Source organism: Chelmon rostratus, chromosome 12 (genome assembly GCF_017976325.1).
Source record: "Chelmon rostratus isolate fCheRos1 chromosome 12, fCheRos1.pri, whole genome shotgun sequence".
In the NCBI taxonomy this organism is placed as follows: domain Eukaryota; kingdom Metazoa; phylum Chordata; class Actinopteri; order Chaetodontiformes; family Chaetodontidae; genus Chelmon; species Chelmon rostratus.
The window spans coordinates 11,768,507-11,788,982 of record NC_055669.1 but is presented as its reverse complement, the minus strand read 5'-3'; the positions used below and the strand labels follow the sequence as shown (position 1 = coordinate 11,788,982).

Below are 20,476 nucleotides of genomic sequence, written 5' to 3'. Positions count from 1 at the left end.
TGTGTATCATACAGGAAATAATGTGACTTTGAGTCCTGACCCGGGGTTGCTGCTTTAGCTCCATATGGTCTGTTAGGAGGCAATTAAGATGATGGTGAGTGGTCTGGAGGAAATGTGTGATGCTTTCAGTTATTACAGGTCCTCACTGGTGTGTGTTTGTGTGTGTAAATGAGTGAGTGTGTGTTGCAGGGGACCTCTGTGCTTGCCGGTACAGTCATGGGTCAACCCGAGGAGCCCGGGGCCCCTGACGCAGTCGTCCTGCTTTGGCCCTCGGTGGTCAGTGGCTTACATGATGTGATCCGGTCGCCCGGGTATGCCGAGGTGCGCATGCCCACTAAGAGGACGCAGCGGCTCCATGTGTGTTGAGGCGCATTATTTGGCAACAGACGCGGCAGTGGGGAGGGCCGAAAAAAAGAGGATATCCCCTGGATTTCTAAAAAGCAACGATTTATCGAGGTTAACTGCAGATTATACACTCCTTGGCCGACCATCGGCGAAGAACGGGCGACAAAGCGACCGAGTAAGTTGACTGAGGTGAAGCCGAAGTTTTTTAGTGGGCTGAGTGGATCGAGGGGAGCCTTTTATTCGGAGTCGTCGAGAGGAGCCAGGTTTTCCTCCACCTATCTGTGACGATAAAGAAGCTGATGGGCTGTTGAAAAGTAACACTTCTCCGCAGAGCCAAAGGTTGAGCGCTGGGGAGGAGAGAGGGGGGGCTCGCTCGGCCGAAAAATATTTTATTTTACGTTTCCTCGCGCGTGCCAGCCTGAAACCGCGACCCCCGGACTTGATTATGTGCGCTAGAAGTCGTTAAATGAGGTAAGGATTATAACGTTTCATCGCCAGCGGCTCTCCGGCGGCAAGCTCAGTCCGCGGGCCGGTCGGTGAAATTCACGAGTTCCGACTCGGTTTTTTCCTCGGGAGGGGACACCCAGGTAAACAGTCCCGGTGAGCCTCGCACAGCCCCACTTTCGGGGCAGAGGGATGAAAGTTTGTGCCCCTCTTTTTTGAGCTGCTGGTAGTCCCGCATCGGGTTGCGGCCAGGTCAGCGATTCGGGCTCGGTTCTGGTCCTGTGGGTCACGATGGCTGGAGGACTTTTGCTACTTTGACGTGAAGTCCCCGGCAGCCGTCGGTGGTCGGTCGTGAAGCGCTTGCGTCCGAAGCTAAAGTGGCTTCGTGTTTTTGTTTGTGCGATGTTAGCTAATGTTAGCTCGCTAACTAATAACACGCTCACCTCCTCTGAGGCGGTGTCAATAATAAAAAAGCCGGCTAGTTGCACATGTAGTGTGGGCTGGGTTTAGTTTTTAAAGGGCTGAGTTTGGTTTGGATGGTGTACTGGGTGGTGTAACGTTAATGGTGGACGTCGCTGCCCGCTTTGAGCCCCTTGGCACCAGTGTCGGTTCTGCTATCTGGTAGCTAATCTTCCTACTTCTCTCTGTGACAACCGTAGTCTTCCTCCTCTTAAAGCTGAACACACACATACACACACTCTGACACACGCCGCACACACTCCCTCTGTCTCTTCCTCTCGCCCAGACAGGCACACACACGCACACACACACACACACGTTTCCAGCCACCAGAGGTATACGAGTTTGCAGCGCTTCGGGACAAGGACTCGTCTTTCTGCCGTCAAACCAGTTTCTACTAATATTTTATTGTCTGTTCATCTGGGTGCATTTAGATGGATTTAAAACCTTTTAAATATTTAATGATCAGATATCGAAGAACCCGGTTTTGCTTATGGTGTGTTGACAAAAACCACATGCAGCTTTTTACATCAGTTATGAAGGCACTGATGTTAACTTTATTTGTGATAGTTAAGACTTTTATAGCTTAATTGCACTTTTGATGAAATACCGGGTTTTCATTGTGATTTACAATGGTCTTATTACGTGATGCCTCTTCTGTTATGACAGACTTAAATCAAGTGCTTTCTCAGTAACAATAATAATCTGCAGCTTTGAATTTAAGTATAGTCATATTTAGTGACTAGAGGAATAGGTTTGAGTTGTTACGTGAATGAGTTATTGTATTGGCTAATGTTACTGAATGCATGATTTCAGAGATTATTATGTCTGTTGGGCTGCAGCAGCTAACGATTGTTTTTGGGATCGATTAACCTGCGGATTCATCGTTTGGTTTGTAAAATGATAGCAAAGTGATTCAAAGGTGTCAAACTCGGATTGAATTAATATTAAGTTCACTGTCATAGAGGAGTGTGGAAACAAGAACATGTATACATTTTGTGAAGGTGGAATTGATTAATTTTTGCCCTTTTTGCTTGAAATATTACTAAAACAGCTGATTATCTAAATGGTTGCTGATTCATTTTTTTTGTCAGTTGACAAACTCTTGCAGCTCTACTTTTTGTCACATATGTTTAAGATCTTTATCAGCCATCATTGCTTAATTAGGACCTGTGCACGGCAAAGATACTGAAAGCGCCGCAGTGTACATGCCATGTAGACTGGGGATGGTGTGCTGCTAAAGTGAGCCGCTATTTGGAGACTTTATTGCCTCTTTGTGGAGATCTGGAATGAACACTCAGTTGTTCGTGTGAACAAAAGCTTTGTCATGTGTTATTTCCATGTTAACAATCTGTTGCATTGTTTATGAGCTGTGACTGTGAACAAAGTACAGGTTGCCTTTAGTGAAGTGGTTGTCTAACACTGGCTGAAATGAGTGGAGAATGCTTTGCTTTGACACCGGCACTACTGAGCCACCTGTTATGACAGACAAAGCTGAAGTTGTACATCCACAGTATGATGCACTGGTATTCCCATCCGCCCCAGAGTGGCTGTAGCCATAGTATTGAAATTACAAGACTTGTGTGAGTCAGAACGTGTTCAGAAGTATTGTTGTTTTCCAGAAAGCACTGTTCCAGTGATCACACACAAGACTGATCCAGAGTACTTGTGTAATCAGCCACTGTTCTGGAAAGGGTCATCTGCTGGCCACATTTTAAGCTGCTGCACATGACTGCAGGGGTCACAGGGCAGCTGTTTAGTCAAGCCTCTGTGACTTCATCAAATATATAGGCAGCAATTTGCTCTCTGATTGCCTTTGTGTGCCTATTTTGTGTAGACAGTGGTGTTAGTCACTGCACAAATAAAGCACTGGCTTGTTAAGAGCTGAAGTTATTTAATGGAGCAAGCCAGTGACCCACATAGGTTGGCTTTGGCTATTACCAGCCCCAAAGCGAAATTGTTCAATTATACCAACTCAGATTGAATTCTTTTATTGTGATCAGGCCACGAAGGTTTTGTTTCTAGCTGCTGCTCGGAGAACCGTCGTTGCTATCGCTTGTTTTTCTGACAGATGTACCCAGATAATTGATAAGAATATTTTGCTGAGGCAGCAGTTTTACAGGGCAGTGCAGCTGCATGGTTGCACAGTGTTCTGAAACCCCCGTGCAGTGTAGAAATATGTTTTCACGGGTTAAAGGTCTGTCTGTGGGTAAATAAAATGCTGAACACATATGCGCAGCCAGACGTTGATGATGGTTGAAAGTGAGTCTGCCAGCCTGAGTGAAGGCTGGTTGAGTGACTGATGGGTGATCCACGAGTGATAAGATAAATAACCACCGGTCAGAAAACAAGACCGGTGTAGATAAAGTGAAGAATCTGGCGAGCTGTGCCCTGATCGTGGTAGCAACCTGATACCAGATTAAAGCACGTGTATGCTGTGTCGCCAAGGGTCAAGTATCTGCACAGAGCAATTTGATGATATGCTTGTGATCACTGTGATGTAATTATACTGCAAATGTCAATGTGAAGCTTGAGTTTAATTAGAGAAAGACTTGTTGAAACACCCTGTTGGGATTGCTGTTGGTTAAGACACCTTACATGTAAATAAGAGCCACATTAACTCATTGATTAGTTGTTATATCTTAGTGATGCAATGACAGAAGCAGTGTTTGTTACACAACCAGCCGTGTGGTCATTTTGTTAATGCAGTCAGATTAGTGAGCGCACACAGACACAAGAGCTGCAAGATTATTGCAAAAATCATATAATGTAGTAACAGTGGTTATTATGTAGTATAATTGTCTATGGACACCAATATGAGCCTTATTTCATTGCAAAGCAGCAGTAGCAAAAGTATTTCTTAAACTGTTGTGTTACATTTAAAGTGATACTTGCAAACCAATCAAAACACTGTTGTCATTTCTAACATATTACTCTGGGGTGTAGCTGCATAATGTGTATTTTATCAAACATCTTGGAACAGCGCAACTCAGAGCCACTAGAGAAAGATTCATTTCTAATATAGATAGTTCATTCTTTTTCACTTCCTCGTCATTAAATGACCAGATTTCAGTTTTATTTGTTTTGTTGGTTAAAGAGAAAATGCAATTACTGTTTGGCATTATAGTGTTGCTTAAGATTTTATTACAACCATTTGTAAAGAGACACTGTAGGCTGGCTGGATGGTGTGTCATGAAATTTATAACATGATATAAAAAAACATATGTGACAGCTCCTATGTTAACAGCTGCACATATTAACATGCAGTGAGTCTGTCATGCACTTAATATGATGTGATAATTAAAATCCTTTTTTAGCAGACGGTAAAGAAAATTCATCTCCTGGCACATATCGCCACAAGTGTGCTGCTTATATCTGCTGTACAGCAATATCATCCCCTCCTGCGATGGAGGATCCAACGACACGCTGGGAAATGCACATTTATCGTGGAGAGGCGAAGAAACAGTGTGTTTGTTCTGAGTTTTTCTCCTGTCAAACTGGATTTGGGTACAAACTATGTTGATACTTTTGAAAAAAAAATTGCTGACGGGGAAAAGTAACTGTGATAAAAATGTATTGAAAGAGTGACAGCCAAGGACACATCACCATGACTACCAACACTCACCGTACAATCATGTCTTTAGTGTCGTTAAATGCTTGTCGAGGATTTCCATCTCATTTGAATATTTATCAGGATAATATTGTGTAGCGAGATAATTCGAATAATCGTGCCATGAAACTTTTCTAGCCACACATGCCCACTGACACAGATAGTGTGAGGGTGAGATGGACAGTGTAGCTCTTGAACCTGACATTTGAGTGCCAGTTAACCTGTTTTACCTTCATGTGCACAGCATGAATTTGATTGTCAGGTGTGTAAAGTTCGATTATCCTTTCAGTTTAAGTTGACTTTAGGGGTTTTGCGCTGGTTGCATGTGATGTGGAGTTCTTAGGTTTGGGGGGGGGCAGTGTTGATCTACCATATGTGTGTGGTGGTGGGGGGGGGGTTGATGGAATTGTGTGTAAACTGCCATGTAGAGGTAATGTGAAACCTGTCAGCCATTCAGATCTGCGTGACAAAGATAGGGTCAGTCTCCATGTAAGGTTCGGGGGGGTGGGGGTGGTTGGTTGCAGCGTTCCCCATGTCTAACTTCTTCCCCCGGCATCATTTCACAGCTATATGCATCAGAATTAATAATGCCATCGCTACTCCCTCCCACTCCTCAGCACACACACACTGTATAATGGTCGTCACTGTGGAAGCCCAGCATTATGCTCCAGCACCTGAAGGGTTAAAACGAGCTTCAGCTTCTCTCTCAGTCATACACACACACACATACACACTGACAGAGACACACACACACACACACACTAGCCGACCGGTTTAAACCAGTTCTCAGGAAAAGTGCTTTGTGTGTCCCACTGAATCCTGGGAAGGGTCATGTCATCGGTGTCTCAGTGATGTCAGAGTATTAAAAAAATCTAACTTAGTCAGTTCTCTGTTATCAGGTGATTTCTCTCCATTCTGCATTGTGACTGTTTATGTATACTGTATAGGTACATCATGGATACACTGAGTGTGCTTTATGCTCGCCTCACTAACCATTTCTCAGAACAGGAAGAGGAGGGGGTAGGAGTGTGTACAGTGTGTGTCACTGAGAAGCAGTAGGCTGTAAGGGTTAATTGTAGTCCTTTCCCCCCCAAAAAAAACATAGCTTCCTGTAGTGCGTCGCTGGGCAGACTTAGGGCCTCAGCCGACAGGACCGGGTCTCGATTCGGTAACATGCGTGCGCGGATCTGATGCGGGGCACAGTGGTGCAGTGTTTTTCTTTGTGGTCGTCCAGTAAATGGCGACAGTCTGAGTGTTCGACTCTGACTGTCTCTTGTGCTTTCTGTTTGAGATCCTGTGAACTTTGAGCACAGGTCGTCTCCTGCAGCATGCCTCATGTTTACCTTTTACATGTTTGATAATGACCAAAGTCATTTCATTGACTGCCTGTACGTGCACTGTAGTATCCCAGTTTTGACTCCTGTCCTGGTTTTGATCTTATTATGGATACAACGTTTACACTGAACTTGGAAACCCTGGTTATTCGCATCCCTGTATACATGGTCAGAACAGCATCCAGCGTCTGGGTGCACACGTGTGACCCTTCAATGTTCGGACAACTCTGTGTCATCTCTGTACAGACTGAGTTACCTCAGCAGTTGAGGACGAACTCAGTTTGGGTTCTGCTACATTTTCCACTTTTCTTGATTCAGCAAATCCAACTAATCACCAGTAATGGAAAATGCCAATACAATATATGTTTTGCATTACTGTAGTCATACTTTCCCTTCATTTTAGCATATTGATCAACATTACATCATTTACAATTATGTTTTTTGTTTTTCTGACTAGCTACTAGGTAACGGGAGTTTATGACTCACCTGCACACAAGGCAGAGCATGTGCAGGAACCTGGACAAGGTGTTTACATGCCACAGTATCCTGGTTTCTATCAGAGTACCCGAGCCGGGGGCAAGGGTTTATCTGCGCTTCTGAAAGGATACAATGTTTTACATGCACAACACATAATGAGGATACTGCAAAAACCTGGTAACCGAGATAGCCGTGCGCATTTAAACATACTCACCACTGGATTGGCTAGTCCCTTTCCTTCCTGTGCATGTTTAAGGGTCATGCTGAAAAAGAAGTCTTTTGTCAGAAGGTGAAAGCTTGTGTACCTGATCCAAGGCCACGCTTGAAGGCTGGGTGAAAAGCCAGACATCGAAGAGAGCGACGAGACGCGATAAACGCTCAAATAGGTTTGAATAACAGCGCACACTTTCAGACAGTCTCTCAGTTCAGTTGCCCTCGGCTGTGCGCAAGAAATAGTTGGAAATAGTTGTGTAAAGACTGGGAGGAAAGAGCTTGAGAGAGAAGCTCAAAGCCTGCTTACTTCCTCACCTGCACACACCTGTCCAAATGCTGCGTGAAGCGTGTGTGCTGCTCAGGCTGTCGGTTTCGGAAAGCTACCAAAAAGTGCTGAACTTAGTCGTTCCAACTTTGACATTGAACAGGTGTGTGGGCTAAAGGCACGGTGTCTGTTCCACATAAATGGCTGTTTATACACTGATATGGAAAGTGCATCAGAGGTGAATACAGAACAGTGTGATAAGGCATGATGAAAATCATGAAGGTAAACATGTATTGACCCATGTGGTCAACCATCTCCCTGCGTCTCCTCTCTCATTACTGACCTTACTGAGGGACTCGGAGCAGCCACCTCAGGGCTAATGTGTGTCTGTATGTGCCATGCACTGGCACACATCTGTGAGTGAGCGTCGGTGCATGTAACCGCTCAGCTGTCTGACATGCAGAGCTGCCGTATCTCTCTGACTGCTGGCATGTCAACATCTGGTGGGATTGAATTCGTCGTGCAGGGGATATCAGATGGTTGCGAGTCTGGTGCTCCTCGGTGCCTGACTCGAGGAAAGGAGAGAGTTATACATAAGCTGGAGTCTTTGAGACTAATTTAAAACAAAAAACAAAAAAAACATATAAATTACTAAAATACTTTGATTTTTGTGTCGTTATTAATATTTTAACTGTAATCATGCACCAGTTAATTTAGGATATTCCCTAAGTTCCTTTTAGCTCTACTTTGATTACAATGCTGTCATGTTCCTCCAGCTGTTTGATGTCTCACTGCAGCATTTCTTTCTTGTGACCCCTCTTTCAAAAGACCTTGTTTTTGCAGTCAAGTGATCCTCAGATATATATATTTCTTTCACACTGAACACTGAGTTCTCACTGTGCACTCCATCTTTTTTTTTCGGTTTTCCCCTCTTTTGGTTTTGGTTTAGACTGAAATTTGGATAATTGGATGTTTCAGTCAACATGTTGGTCATGTGACCTTTCTAATCCAACATGTTTTGTCTGGGGGCCATTTTAGTCACCATGTGTCCCCTACAGCTGATTCAAGGTCAGTTTTGTCTGCTTAAGTTCTGAACGATAGGGGCACAATCACAACCACAGTTTCAGCAAAACGGGTACCTTAATTTATTATTGGTTAATAGCTCTACACTGAGTGTTTGTCAGTCAGTGTCAACATCACAAGAATAAAATGTGACATCCAGTCGTCTTTCTGAACATTGTTTAGTGCAACTGTGAAGATCCAAACGGCTGTAATCAACTTTATTTTGGGCTTTAGCCACATTCATTCGCTTACTATCATTAATTGTCTACACATTGCAGGAACCTCCATGGGTGGAGAGTTAATGATATAATCTGCCTAGTCTAGCTCTGTTCAGATCTATATGATCCCTATGGGAACAAACTCTGTTTAAAAAAATCACATCTTTGGACTCGTCCTTTCGTTTCTGAATGACTGATAACTCTGATGTGCTTTCATCTCCTTTGCTCTTCACATGTTGTTTAATGTGCTCTCTGGACTTGCGTAGAAAACTAATGTAACTGCCTATTGGGTTTAAACTGAAATCAAATTCTTTTCACTGATTTTAGCTGCTTTTGGCTCCTCGGTTTCCACTTCAGCAGACACTTCAAATGTTTTCTGTAAACTTCAGTGTTACTCACTGAAATGCACTGTGTTTATCCTTGAGGTCTAACAAACATGTTGCATGCATGGCCTTCCTCCTGAGAGGATTGCAGCATAGCAGCAAAGAACTCATAGAGCTAATAACAGCCCTGTAGTGCTATTAGAGGTCTAAAACTACACTGGGAACCATGAACTCCTTTCAATGCTTAAACTTCAACCGACATTTCAGGTTCTTATTAGTGTTTGAACTTTACTGCAGCTCCCATACATAATTTCACCTGCAAAGAATTCAAGGTTTAATGTGTTTCCAGGTTACATTGTCAGCGGCTAGCCAAGTTTAGCTACTTCAGCTGTTTCATCTGTTGCATAACAAGTTCATCCCCCCAAAACTTTTCTTTGTATTTATTTAGTCACTGCCATGTGTTTTATTTGTCCCCATTTTTGCTAACTTAAAGGATAGCTTTCGGTTTTTACAACCTGGACCTTATTTGTAGCATTAAATACGACCATTTAGACACCCAGACAACTTTGGTGGCATTTGGAGTCGTTTTGAAGAAATTAGCCCCAGAGGAGCGGCGCATATATGCGTATAATGCGAGTAATCGGGGCATCCATGCGCAGCCTCTATAAACGCATAATCTGCAGCGAAACTCGTTCATATTCCAATATTTTGTTATGATATGCTAGTGCTACTCCCCTCTGAGCCGACGGTCAGCTAGTTTAGCTGTAGTTTGGCACACCTATGGTTCGTTATACCGCCGTGTTGCGCGCAACAGAGTAGCGCGCAGATTTTCGGAAATAATAATAATCATCCACGTCAGAGGTAGTTGCCTAGAGACGCCGGATGTTGATAACATGCTACCATGGGCTCAGAGGGGAATAGCACCAGCATATCATAACAAAATATTGGAATATGAACGAGTTTCGCCGCAGATTATGCGTTATATAGAGGCTGCGCATGGATGCCCCGAGTACTCGCATTATACGGATATACGCGCCGCTCCTCTGGGGCTATTTTCTTCAAAACGACTTCAAATGCCACCAAAGTTGTCTGGGTGAGTAAATGGTCGTATTTAATGCTAGAAATCCGGTCCAGGTTGTAAAAAACGAAAGTTATCCTTTAAATTCGGGGTAGATGAAATGTGTCATGACTTTGTGTTGATGGCTTAAATAATGAATTTCTGTATCTTGTGGGATTTGAAGTGTATCCTCTCTGAATGTTGACCGGTACAAGTAATGTGGTTATTTCTTTGGTTATCTGCAGGGGATGTCTGAGGAGGCTGTTCGCCAGACGCGCAGCCAGAAGAGGGCGCTGGAGAGGGATGCTACTCCCCAGTCTATAGAACCCTCCACTGCTGACAGTGATATCAAAAAGCCTAAACTGGACCCGCCTGAACCCACAGCACAGGCACAAACTAAACCTACATCCAAGCCTGTACTGGCAGAGGATGGTCAGAGCGAGACTAGGGACAGATCAGAGGACGGGAAGGATCAGGAGGAGGGGCAGAGTCGGTCGCCGATACCTTTAGTGTCACCTTTGGCCTCTTTGCCGGCGAAGGATGATCAGGCGCGGACCCAGAAACAAAACACGGCTGAACCCAGCTCAGACAATCGGACTGACAACAATGACAGAGCCAGCAAGGTGAGGACAGAGCCAGCTATGGATACAAGGAGCAAGGCCCGGCTGACGGACCCGAAGGCGTCCGGCGGCATGCTGGCCGCAGGGGAGGTGAAGGCCACCATTAAAGTGGAAGTTCAGACGGGAGAGCAGCCCGTGGACATGAGCACCTCCAGAGGGTGAGAAACAGTTTATAGTAAACTCTCTTAAATGCTGACAACCACATGAAGTACCTGTCAAAAAGCAGAAAACTTCTTGTTTGGAAAATAACTCACTTAAGAGACTGTTAAAAAAAGGATGAATTACGCTTTTTTTTTTTAAATCTGAAAAGACAAAAAACGTTTAAAGTTACTTTTATGATCCTGATGTTCTTTGCACTTACTGTGTAGGGGAGACAGCGGTGGGGTCTGTGTGTGTGTGTGTGTGTGTGGGGGGGGGGGGGGTCTGTCCTCAGAGGTGAACTTTATCTTTTAGTCTACCTCCATTTTCCCCCCACTCACCACCTGAACCCTAAAAACTCCCCTCACACAAAATGAAGCCGTGTGTCACAAACCGGTTCCAGCCGGTTGTTGCCATGGTTTCCACAGTGGAAGGAACGGTGACGGGAGGGGGGAAGGGTGGGAGGAAAAGTGAGTGTGTCACGTGATGATGACTTTGAGGTCATGTGACTTCTTTGGAAGAGTAGTGATTAATCCACAGGAAGTGATGATGGTGCTAAGCCCTGAGGAGAGACTAATACACACACACACACACACACACACACACAGGGAGGACGTCTGGGAGAGACAGGCCTCACAATGTCATGCGTTGACTTTAACGACTTCTTGTGCTTTATAGAAATACATAATCTGTGCAATCACAAGGCCACCCTTGTTTTGTAGAGGAACAGTCTTTGAGTGCCACTCGTCACAGAATTTAGGTCATCTGCTCTCACATGTAGCCTACAATTAAATAGTCGCTTTGCAGGAAAAGCTAGTATATAAGTGCATAATCATGTGAATTTTGTAGAGAGAAGTGAGGGTTGATCCAAACTGCCTCCAAGATTCCCACATGCTTTAATTTCCTTACCATGTTTTGAATGACGTATGTAGCCCAATGCAGGTCAACCCCAAATGCCTCAGACGCCTATTGTGATCTGCCACAATATCCTGTTTGAACAGGAAATACGTGCTCTCAAACAGCCGTTGTATTGTGACTTAAAGACCTATACTGGAGCTTTAAGCTCCACCCTGCCCCTCCCTGGCATTTACATGGAGAGATGCTGCGTGGAGAGACTGTGTGTCTGGACTTGTTAGATTATAGTGAAGCCCAAGGTCATAAATTACAATTGTGGTGGAGAAGAAGATCTCCATGAATACAGACAGTATCAAACATACAAGCATTTTTAAACATAGTTTAAACCTAAATAACATTTAAATTCTACCAAACATCTCAATGTTTTTCCTGTTTTCCCCTTTTCCTTTTGGGGGAATGTGCCTAAAATGATGCCCAGGTCACATGCAACATCTTAAGGTGTGCAGGGATAAAAAAAATCCATGATTTGCTTATGTCACATGATAAAGGTTCAGTTAAGAACTTTAACAAGCCTCTACAGACTGTTTGTGATTCTGTCAGACAGATAGATAGCTGGAATAAGATCATTTTGACAACCTTAAATCTATTTCAGAAGAAATAAAATGGGAAAACTGGATGGTAAGAGATTAAAATAGAGTAAACAACTTTCTTCTGAAAAAAAGAAAAATGTCAATTTCTATTCTTTTACATCCTGATATGTTATTTGTGTTCGAGGTCTAAAATGCTGAAAGATGAATTTGAACTGTCCCGCTTATGTCCAGCAGTATAAAAAGGGAGAAGCGCCCTCCGTCCCCTGAAGATGACGATGTCATCATCTTGTCTGACAATGACTCCCCCAGTCCACCGATGAATGGCCTGAGCCACTTTAAAGAGCTGGACACGGACCTGCTCATGGTGAGACACACCTGTACACAGTGTTCATTTTGACGAGGATTTTAAATTAAGTTTTGGTCTAAGTCTCCTCCTAGAAATTTTAGTCGGGTTAAAGTCACATTTTAGTCTTATTGTTTTGTTTTCATCAAGATTAAGTCAGTTTCATGATATTGTAATGGATTTTGTTGAGAAGTAATCACCAGTGCACCCTGAATCCTCAAACAGCTTGTATATACAGTATATGTATACTGTGTTTCTCGTGCAATGAGAACAATGCATGGAGGTTAAAAAAGGTCAGCAACCAATGCTTTCAGACGGCAACTATGATCTAACTTTACTCATTCATCAGGGCACAATCAAACAGATTTTGCTGTAGTTATTATTTTAGTAATAAGTTACAGTTATATTCTAACCTCAAAGATTTACAATTACGCTGTCAGTATTTAATTGATCGATGATGATGATGAGAGTAACCGAAAATGAGTGAGCAGATAAGGCTCCCACTGTTAGCGGACACATATGGGCCAGCTGAGGCTCCAAGATCGACGTTTTAGTTACGGGAAAGAGGCATTGTCTCCTGTAATGCGAGTGGTGTAAGTGGTGTTGTGATGTGTCGAGTACAGAAGAGCAGCCCAGCGGAGAGGGAGCGCATCATTAAGCAGCTGAAGGAGGAGCTGAGGCTGGAGGAGGCCAAGCTGGTGTTGCTGAAGAAGCTACGACAGAGCCAGATACAGAGGGACACTCTCCAGAAGGTAAACAGTTATTGAACGCGTCGCCACAGGGTCGCTCGAACAGTCAAACGTCCCCAGAACACAGGCTCCCACTTCAAGCATTGTGTTTGTTCTTTAATATCTTTCTCCATTTCTTCCTCAGCCCTCAAGTATGTCCGGCTCCTCTGCGCCTCCTCCTCTAATCCGAGGAACAATTACAAGCAATAAAGGCTCTCAGCAGGTTAATGCACCACTATCGCACATGCCCTCAGGCAGCATATCAGTGTGGCAGCACCTTCATACCGTACATCATTTTGTTTCTGCCGGTGTTTTGCTCTGACCAGATTTTGACGGGCAGAAGTTCAGGCACGGTCATCCCTCCGCCGCTGGTGAGAGGAGGGCAGCAGGTGTCGTCCAAACATGGCTCCCAGGTCATAATGCCGCCTCTGGTCAGAGGGGCACAGGTGAGTAATTGGGAAATGTTAACAAAGATATTAAAATGACATTTTTATATATTTAAATCTTGTCTTTGTCAGGGAAATGATTAGCCTGAGCTGCTATTTTCAGTCTCAGAGACCCACTGCAGGGAAATATTTACACTTCAGCTTAGGACTTATGATCTCTCTTTGCACCTTTCTCTCTTTGTGTGTGTCCTTTGCCTTGGTGCTTTTGATGTCCCTCCCTTGTCCTCCACTACTTTTCGTCTGTGATGTCCCTCCGTGTCATCCCTCTCATTGTCCTGGTTAGCCCATGTCTGTATCTCCACAGCAGATCCAGGCTCTCCGCCAGCAGCAGCAGCAGCAGATGGCTGCCTCTGGAAGCTCAGGACCTCCTCCTCTGCTGTTGGGCCCCAGGACCTCAATCCCTGCAGGCCAGGGCCAGCGAGGCATGGTCCAGCCAGGCCTCATCAGAATTGGCAGTAGTGCTAACACACTGGTTAGTATCTCACAGGTGCTTTCAAGTACAGAAAATAATAAAACAGACAAAGAGAGAGGGAATATGCATAAATGTGTTTTATCACCCAGGATGGAGGAAATACTAACATGTCCTGCTCAAGTAGAGGTATTTTTAAATGTAATTAGTTTCCACAATCAAGGCTACGTCCGACATGGATGAAACTTCTGGCTCTTTTGCTTCTGTATCACAGTAGGAATTTAAGTCTGTAAAGTCGGCGGCATGCTCCAGGGTTCAAACCTCTGTTCAGATGCACGATTGTATCAACTTATTGATGCAACATTTTGAGTCATGAAAATATTGTTGTACTCGAGAGGTGCAGATGCACTAAAAGTACAGGAAGCGTTTCATGAGGAACAAAAAGCACTTTGTTCAACTAACACCTGGTTTAGTCAGAGAGCCAAAGTTGTCTGTTATCATTTTCTCAGGCTAGCTTCTGTTGGACTAACATCCCTTCTTAAATGATGAAATGTGATGCTGGGAATCTCTGCCCAGCTAAATATGTCACTTACCTGCAGCTACACTGGACAATAAAATTTCAGCATGTACTTGTAGTTTTACCTGCAATAGCAACTGTTGGCATTGTTTGCATTCAGCAAAAGCCATTAGAAATCATGGAAGTGTCATCCTTTACTGTTGAGTTGTCTTCCACTGACTACTTTTTTATGATGTAATTCAGAAGAAACTGTGCAGTTTTAGTTAAAAATAACCTACCCACCTATAACCGTACCTGTCCAGTTGGTGGATAATGTCACCCTGTGGATCCAACTGTTAATCATCAACCACATGCCAGCCAATCAGAAATACAGTATGGTATAGCCTTAACCATTAACATTATCGTGTCCCATAGATACAGAAACGCAGATAACTTATTGGTCATTGCTGCTTTGTGTCTATGTGAGATACAAAACTGACTGTAACTCACTTAATACAGAATTGATATTCATGACATTTGGTTTGTTGTAAACCTGAGAAATTGAACATGGTGCTGGTTACTAAGAACTAAATTCAGTTACTGGAAGCAGATCTAATCAGCTTTATGCAAAAACATGAACTTCCTGAGTAGCCACAACTTCCACTGGGCCATGCAGGCTCTGCTCTATGAACAGGACTCATCAGCTGTTCACTATTCAGAATTTTAGCTTTTCTGAGTTACTGCAAAAAAAAGTTGATTTTAGACCTGGTTGCTTGTTATTGTAATGATAATAAAATCAATTCAAGACTATTTTTATTGCCCAGGCTCCAGTTTAGAGAAGAACATCCAGTCAGCTCCTCCATGAAGAGACACATGGTGTACAATAACTCCACCTCAGCAGGCTGGTCAGCTGCCATTACACCAACAATGACACAAATATTCTAAAACATGTTATTTTCTTCTTAATTAATTCACTTTAGACACTGACACAACAAACTACTACAGTATAGTATAATTTAACACCACAATACAATACAGTCATCTAATAACATAATGCTACGTACGGTGTAGTGCTCTCTTTGACCACACGTCAAATTAAAATTCATTTATGTTGGTACCTATCAAAATATGTAGCTACATCCAAAGCTGCTAGCGACCGTACCTTGCGATAAACATGACGCAGGTACCCATATCCAACTTTTTTAGAGAAGTGATTGACAAAAAGTTAAGGTGATGTTACACTGTGTGAAGTAAAGTAGGTAGTTGGCTAAAGTTAGTGACTTCATATTTGACGTGGCTTGCGTTAAGTTATACTCGTGGACTTTGCAGGCGGTTCGGCATTAGTTAGCCGTGGACTGTATCTTGGCGAGGCAGTGGCGTGTCTTCATTCCTATGAAGAAAATTCCAGCAGATACACAGGCAAAAAGTGTCACGTTCAATTGCAAATTAAACAATAAGCTGTGCTCTCTGCCCTCACTGTGCCAAAACCAATATGGCAAAAACCAAACAAAAAAAATGTGCACCTTTGCTTGCATGGATATGCTCAACATGATGTTGACTCAAAATTCAATTCAAACTCAACTCCAACCATTTTGGAAAAAGAATAAAAATCTCCACTCCCTCGAGATGAGTTCCTCACCGTCTGCCATGTTTCCATCAAGTAAGCTCCAGCTCGCGTGTCCGTGTTCCCCTGAAGCAGAGATGTCATTGGCATCAGCCCAAGGATAGGTGTGTGATGTTACCTTCACATGGAAGCGATCCCGTCGTCTACACATACATGTCTATGTACGTGTAGGCGGTGACATCCTGAACCTTAGCAGCTTTATTTCAGAGCTCTGCTGTTAGATCTTCAGAAATGCTTGGGATAATGTAGCATGTGTGGACGAGAGCTGAGCTACTGAAAAGCTATTTGATTCAGAAAACAGCAATGCTACCACCACACTGCTGAGGAATGTACTGTAGTTATACCAGTAACGTTGTTACTTCTTGCACCACCACTGCTCACCTCTGGCAACCACCACTTGTGTGTAGCAATGTGAAGATTTGAACAGGCCTCCAACTGTCTGTCAGTGTGCTTTAATCATTAAACACCCTGCAATTAATCAACAGCCATGTGTTAACTTTTGTATTGCTCAAGCGAGTCAAAGCTGTCCTGGTCTTGACTGCGTGTTTACACCTGCGTGGGTTCTTCCTTTCTTTGCTTGATTTCAAAGGGCTCACCGTCCAGCTTGAAGGGCTCTTCCTCAGGCGGCATGTCTGTGGTTAGCGTGAACGACTCTCCGGCCAGCCGCCAAGCTGCAGCTAAACTCGCCCTGAGGAAACAACTGGAGAAGACCCTCCTGGAGATTCCCCCTCCCAAGCCCCCAGCCCCAGAGTTTAACTTCCTGCCCTCTGCAGCCAATAATGAGTTTATCTACCTGGTGGGACTGGAAGAAGTGGTACAGAATCTGCTGGATACCATCCACAGAGGTGTGTAGGCGTTCTGTTTTCATGGCTTTTGTTTACATGTTGTACAAATCAATTGATCAGCATAAAGAACTGAAGCAATGTTTCAAGTAAAAATACCAAATATTCTCTAGTTCCAGCTTCTAATTTATGAACTTTTGCTGCTTTTCTTTGTTATATATGATAGTAAACTGAATATCTCAAGGTTTGGACAGCTGGATGTCCCAATGTTGGATCTGTTTCAAACAAGTGTTTTTCTTATGTAGGCAGGAATCCCCACTTTCACCCAGAATTTAAATCCCTTTCTGCTTGTGTCTATGTGTCTATGTTTGTAGTTACTTCTTTGACACCGTACGAGCACCGCTGTCCATTTTCAATGAGTATATCTGGGTTTCCCATCTCTCTCCTTCCAGGAAAGACAGGTTTAGCACTGTCCAAGACCATTGTCAAAGACCCCTTCATCTGCACCCAGTGCAACACTGACTTCACCTGCCGCTGGAGGCAGGACAAGACGAAAGGCGAGGCAGTCCTCTGTGAACACTGCATGTCCTCCAATCAGAAAAAGGCTTTGAAAGCTGAGCATACCAATAGGCTGAAAGGTGCATTTGTCAAAGCACTGCAACAAGAGCAGGAAATAGAGCAGCGTATTTTCCAGCAGACGTCCTCGCCCGTCTCCCACAGTAGCTCCTCGTCCTCGTCGTTGAAAGCAGAGCAGCTGGTGTCCCAGCAGCTGAAGCAGGCTCATGCCAGAGCATCCTCCCTCCAGCACCACCACCAGGCCAGCCGAGGAGCCAACATGCTTCAGCATCACTCGATCAAGCAGGTTGGAATCAGTTTGTCTTTTAAAGAAAAACACTTGTGCAACACTCACAGCTGTAACTCAAAACTGCCCTCCGTGCGTCCCTCTTAAATCCCCTCAGAGCTCCCAGGGCCAGCATTCCCACGGTGTCTCATCGGTGGGGTTGAGGGGCGTCCACCACTCCTTCTCCTCCTCCTCCCAGCTGCAGAGTGCGGTGGCGGCCGCAGCTTTGGTCAGCCGGCCAGGTAAGCACGCCCATGTTTCCCACCACTCTGTCCAGAGTTCAAAGGTGAGCAGCAGTGGACTCGGCGGCGGCAGGATTGTCACCGGAGGTAGTGCCTCAGCCACTGCATGGAAGAAGCAGAGCAACAGCAACACAGGTAGACTCACATATGATATATGATACCGACCCAACTCTGGCGCCTGACATCTGCTCTCTTTCAAATTCCTGTCTGGTCCAAAAGCAATCCTTAAACATCCTAGTGCCATCCTGTTTCTGGGGTGAAGGAATCTTACACAAAAATTGCAATCTAGTTAAAACTCACACACTAGAGAAAAATAAAACACAGTTAAGAAACATGCAGGAGGAAATGTTTTCGGACAAGGCAATCCCACTCTCCAGTTCTCTCCCTGCCAGTGACCTCAGTCTTCCTACCTTAGTCCCTCTGTTTGGTGGTTCATCATTTTTTCCTCGGTGTTTCCTTAGAGTAGCCACTTTTTCTTTATGTCTGTCTTTGTGTTGTGGGGACACGGGTGGCTATATATTCAAATGCTATGTCCAATCATGCTGCTTTTTTTTTCCTCTTATTCAACTCACAAAGCATTTAAGCGACAGCACACAACTCGCTGCACACCTTGACCCGCTGCTCTGTTGCACACTCACAGGAGTCACTATGGCCTATGTGAACCCCAGCCTGACAGGTCACAAGACGTCAGCCACCGTCGACGCTCGTCAGAGGGAGTACCTGCTGGACATGATCCCCTCTCGCTCATCAATCTCGCAGACTGCAAACACATGGAAATAATTTAAACTGTACTCTACTACTCATTGTTTGTTTTTGTCCAAGTTCCTGAGCTCCAATAATATGGTCAACAGCAACCCCCGGAGGACTGTTAGCAAATACAATCTCCTAAAGTGAAGAAGCGTTCCTTTCTTTCCTTTTTGTATGATTGTTTTAGTTTTCTTATTTTCTGTTGTTTATTTTGAGATTCGCTGTTCTTTGGTAATTGTGCAGAAACCATTTTGGTTTGACTGGGAAAAAGAAAAAAAAAACAAATACTTGAAGGGCTTCCCCCTGGGTACTTGTGTCCTCCAGACTGGGTGGTTAAACAATAGTTTGATAATGTGTCTGCATCGAGTACATTGATAAGTACTCTGTTCTGGGCTTAGAAGCCCTTTCTGCCAGGATGTGGGTCAAACTGACCTTTTGACACTTGAATGATTGTAGTCATACTCAAGAGTTCACATACAGCAAAATCCACATTTATTCTAAGCAAAAACAGAAAAACTAAGTTGTAAAAAATTTCAGTACAACACCCCTGTAGTTAAAGGTTTGAATTTATTTTGTATTTACAGTAAGTTATTTTGGTTTTTTTTTGTTTTGTTTTTTTGACTGATCACCCATATCACTCAGTGTATTGTGGTTTCCACAAAGAAGAGTTTATTCTAGCTTTGTTTTTGTTTTTTGTTTGTTTTTTTCCTGTTTAACTGCATGCCTACCCTTAACCCTTCTGTTCATTTTGCACCTTAGCTTAAGAAGCATGGTGTCGTTTCTTAATTCATCTGTAATTACCATCTGTAATTTGCTTATTTTATATCAATGTCAACATTGCAAGATTATTTCGAGTGTTACGTCATTGCTGAGAAAATACAAACTCTGAAGGAGCTGAAGTGGCCACATTGGAGCCAGACATCTCCTCCGACTTATTCAGCCATAATCCCTGCATTATGCGGCGTATGTTCGGCCCTGAATCGGTTCTTGAAGGGAACATCTCCCAGCTACCAAGACCCTGGAATACACAAGACCATGATTATCTCACACCCCTCACCATGTTGCATAATTTCTCTGCTTCCCAATCTTAACTGCATTGTACAAACTTATGTTTAAATTTATTTGGTTTACTTTTTTTCCTAGCTCCTAAATGAATAATAAAAATATACATTTTAAACTCTTGTTTTCATTAAAAAAAAATCATTAAACATTTCGTCTACAAACTTAATGGGATGAAGTTTTCAGTGGTCTGACTTTCTCATATGATCAGGGAATGGGGTTTTGCATCAATTCCCTGGCATTCACTATTGCATCTTGACAGAATTCAACTAGAGAAATGATCAGAGAGATTTTCAAATCTGTTCTTCCAAAGCCCCTCCATTGTGGAGGAGAAAGAGCGACTGAAGGAAATGAAATGGTAATCTCAGTACGCAAAATTCTATCATAAAAGTTGCAGAAGGCAAACCACCAGCTGTGAGCTGCACATTCGAGTGTGTAAATCAGTTCACACCTGAAGTACTCTACTAAGGTACAAGTTTGAGGCAGTGTTTCCATCCTCTTTATACTTTTGAACTGCGTTTCATTCATTCAGTTTTACTTTATATTCACATGCAAAACATAATCAGCTACTGAAATATGATGCATGGTTACAGATCAAACTGCTCAAATGGATATGAAGTCTTTAAAATGATCTATACCTCAAGAAGATACAACATTGCAATGCTGCTTACATGTCTATGCATGAATAACAATCCAAATTATATAAAATGCAGTCATATAACTCAGTGACGAGCATTTTGCTGCATAAT

General features: G+C 43.5%; 1 protein-coding gene across 6 annotated transcripts; it reads left to right on the top strand.

Annotated features, from left to right (window-relative positions):
* The first annotated feature begins 391 nt into the window (after positions 1-391).
* Positions 392-18,984, top strand: LOC121614796 (transcriptional repressor p66 alpha-like). Of its 6 annotated transcripts, none has more exons than XM_041948873.1 (11): positions 392-520; positions 10,053-10,585; positions 12,245-12,374; positions 12,977-13,105; positions 13,227-13,304; positions 13,408-13,527; positions 13,811-13,999; positions 16,646-16,901; positions 17,291-17,700; positions 17,798-18,056; positions 18,562-18,984. In XM_041948873.1, exons 2-11 carry the CDS (start codon positions 10,056-10,058, stop codon positions 18,699-18,701), a joined length of 2,241 nt encoding a protein of 746 aa, XP_041804807.1. In that variant the 5' UTR covers positions 392-520; positions 10,053-10,055; the 3' UTR covers positions 18,702-18,984. The 6 variants fall into 6 exon arrangements, with proteins under 6 accessions (XP_041804807.1, XP_041804810.1, XP_041804808.1 ...); XM_041948876.1 differs by having other exon boundaries at positions 12,242-12,374; positions 13,835-13,999; XM_041948874.1 differs by having other exon boundaries at positions 12,242-12,374; positions 13,832-13,999.
* The last annotated feature ends 1,492 nt before the right edge of the window (positions 18,985-20,476 follow it).